The 3,329-nt window shown below is 50.4% G+C and overlaps 1 protein-coding gene across 1 annotated transcript in view; it reads left to right on the top strand.

Moving 5' to 3' along the window:
- The first annotated feature begins 1,241 nt into the window (after positions 1-1,241).
- LOC110586446 (carcinoembryonic antigen-related cell adhesion molecule 1-like) overlaps positions 1,242-3,329 on the top strand; it is a 12,113-nt gene continuing 10,025 nt past the window's right edge. Inside the window, 2 exon segments of the mRNA XM_044911371.1 lie at positions 1,242-1,599; positions 2,208-2,462. Of these exon segments, the coding sequence (XP_044767306.1) occupies positions 1,242-1,599; positions 2,208-2,462 (613 nt within the window).

Raw genomic sequence — 3,329 nt, 5'->3', positions numbered from 1 at the left:
TCAAACTTGTGTTTCCTGAGGTCAAAAGAAAGCCACATACAAGCATTCGGTTTCTTTCCATTCTGACTGTAGGAATTGGTGGCAGGGACTTTCTTTCCTAAATTTACTAACATAACACATATCATTTCTACTAATTTGGTATCATTCCTCCCTTTATATAACAGAGGCACCTCAGACTTTCCCTCATCAATTCTGTTTCTTAACAGGATTCACTTGTCTTTCTCTACCCAGGGAGTCACTGATTTCAAACCCACTATAATCTCTTCCTTCATTCATAATGTGATCCTGGTTGGACTGCAGAACTTGGTCTACAACATATAGGGCTCCCTAGGGAGACATTCCTCCAGAAACAGGTCTTAGATTTTTCGGGTATTAATACTGAGTTTCACATGGAAACCACTTAATTTCTCAAATTTCTATCTCATAACCGTGTTTACAAATGGTCCATGAAGGCCAGACACCCTCCCCCCACCCCTCCACTTCCCACCAGTCACCCCTTCTGCATTTGAAAACACCCACTTGTATTTCAGGAAAGACCAGCATGGTTCTCATTGGCCTCTGCGGTGGGAAAAGGGACTTTAAAGACTGAGGGCAGAGCACATAGTTCTCTGCCAAAGTCAGCCAGGCCCTGCCTGTCCCCCTCACTCTTTCCTGGATCATTTCTAGTCTTGACTCTGCTCCACCACTGTCTCAGGTCAGTCACCATGGAACACCTGGGCGGAACTGTCCTACTTCGTGGCCCTGCAGCCTGAGTGCTGGACTGACCTCCACGCTTGCCCCTGGTGTCCCCTGGTATTACTTCTGCTCAAATACCCCCTTCCAGGCCATGCTGTCCAGTGTTCTCCAGGCTTATGAGCTCTGGGAAGGCCCATCATTGCCCATCTCCAGGACAACTCTGGAAACAATGCCTCAAGGAGAATACCCGTAGGTTGACTGGTGTTAGGTCTGTGCAGTAGAAAGGACCTCAGCACCTACACTTTCCAGGTGTGGCCTCTGAGGTTGGTCAGACAGTCAGTTGGTCAGGGAAGAACCAGGAGAGGCCCAGGGTGCTCTCTGACTTTGTCCTGTGTCTTCCACAACCAAACCCTGATGCTTCTTTGACCTGAGAAGACTTATGCTTGCTCTCAGACAGAGAGCAGGTGGCCTGTGTTCTCTGAGCGCTCAGATCCTCTTGCATTTGTCTTGAGCTACACAGACCTGCCTTATTCTTTGAAGGACTCAGGTTGGCTGAGAGGTGAGAGATGCCAACTCTGATTCGAGATGCCTGTGGAGGAATCACAGGTACCACCCAGGGCAATGTTCTTTCTGTTGTCTGCACAGCGGAGTTACCCAAACCCAACATCGCAAGCAACAACTCCGATCCCGTGGAGAATGTGGATTCTGTTGTATTAACGTGTGGACCTCAGACTCAGAGCACAAGCTACCTGTGGTCAGTAAACAATGAGAGCCTCCCGGCCAGCGCCACACTATAACTGTCCCTGGACAACAGGACTCTCACTATACATGGTGTCACAAGGAATGACACAGGACCCTATGAGTGTGAAACTCGGAACCCAGTGAGTGCCGGTCGTAGTGACCCATTCACCCTGAATGTTCTCTGTGAGTAACTTCCCTTCCTACCTGGCCCAGGCTGCCAGCCCAAATCCACATGCCGGGGGCCAGGCCACATCCATCCTTCTGGGGTCCGAGTCCATGAATCTCAGCTGGACCCCCAGGCTGGCCATGGCTTCTTGTCCCAGGCAAACCTGGGCAGCCCCAGCCTAAGCCAAGACTAGGAGGGGACAGGCTGCTTCTCCCTGAGGGGGTCACCAGCCTCTGAGGGGAAACAGGTGAATATCTCAGACCCAGGCTCAGTGAACACAGGGGACTCATTGTTGGGACTTCTTTTTTTTTTTTAAGATTTTATTTATTTATTTGACAGAGAGAGATAGCGAGAGCAGGAACACAAGGAGCGGGGAGTGGGAGAGGGAGAAGCAGGCTCCCCACCAAGCAGGGAGCCTGATGCGGGGCTCGATCCCCGGACCCTGGGATCATGACCTGAGCCGAAGGCAGACGCCCAGCGACTGAGCCACCCAGGCGCCCCTTGTTGGGACTTCTTAAAATGAGGTTGGGACCCAGCTCAGAGGGACACTGTGGCCCTAATACAGACCAGGAGCTTCCTCTTCCCTCAGATTACATCACCTGTGCCTTTATTCTGTTTGCTCCAGATGGCCCGGACGCCCCCACCATTTCCCCACCAGACTCCTATTACCATCCAGGGGCCAACCTCAGTCTCTCCTGCCACGCAGCCTCTAACCCGCCCGCACAGTATTCTTGGTTTATCAATGGGAGGCCCCAGGCATTCACACAGGAGCTCTTTATCCCCAACATCACTGCCAATGATAGTGGATCCTATACCTGCCTCGCCTGTAACTCTGGCACTCGGCTCAGTAAGACCACAGTCAAGACTATCACAGTCTCTGGTAAGTGGATCCCTGGAGCATCTGCACCGACGGCTGTGGTGAAGGTCTGTCTGGCTTTCAGAAAAAAGCCTAGAAGTTATTTCCCATTTGCTTATGTCACAAGCAAATCCCAAATCTGTCTTGTACTCTCCCATTACATGTCTGCAGGACGCTTCCTCCCCTTGCTCTCTGATTTCTCATGGCAGACCTTGGGTCTAGCCTGGAATGTGGGAATAGGGTTCTCTCAGCCCCAGAAAGCCCCATATGGTGGTGGGGGCTTACAGAGGGAGAAGGAAGGTCTTTTTGCTCCTGGCTGGCCCTATTGACTGACTCTGCTCTGAGTTCATCTGTGGTGGGACAGGAGCATATGGAGAAGGTACAGGAGAAGCCCGTCTTCAATCTGGCCAAACTGGGCTACCAGTTGTGCCAGTCTCCCTCACGTGAGGCCATGGGGAAATGGGCAGGAGCAAGCCCTGAGGCAGACTCTCTGATTGTGTCAGGCTCTGAAGTCTACCAGTTCTATAACCCTGCATGACACCAGTACGTTTACACTTAAGGAGAGCAGTGAATAATGGTAGACTCCCCCACGAAGTCCCTTCATGGGACAGAAGGAGCAGTGCCAAAAGTATATATTTATACCTACAGCTAAGAGTACCAGCCTTCTGTTAAAACTGTGACCACTACTCTGAAGATTTCCTCCCTGTAATATGCAATCCACAGGCCAGGAAGTAAAAGTCTGATTCCGATTGAGAAGCCCTTTAGATTGGAACTTCTCCAGGTCCTAAGCTCACAAAGATTGGCTGGGCCGTTTTCTTTTTTTCTTTTTCTTTTTCTCTTTCTTTCTTTCTTTCTTTCTTTCTTTCTTTCTTTCTTTCTTTCTTTCTTTCT

The sequence above is a fragment of the Neomonachus schauinslandi genome, chromosome 16 (genome assembly GCF_002201575.2).
Source record: "Neomonachus schauinslandi chromosome 16, ASM220157v2, whole genome shotgun sequence".
Classification (NCBI taxonomy): domain Eukaryota; kingdom Metazoa; phylum Chordata; class Mammalia; order Carnivora; family Phocidae; genus Neomonachus; species Neomonachus schauinslandi.
Note: the sequence above shows the minus strand (reverse complement) of the source record. Positions and strands in the feature narration are given on the sequence as shown.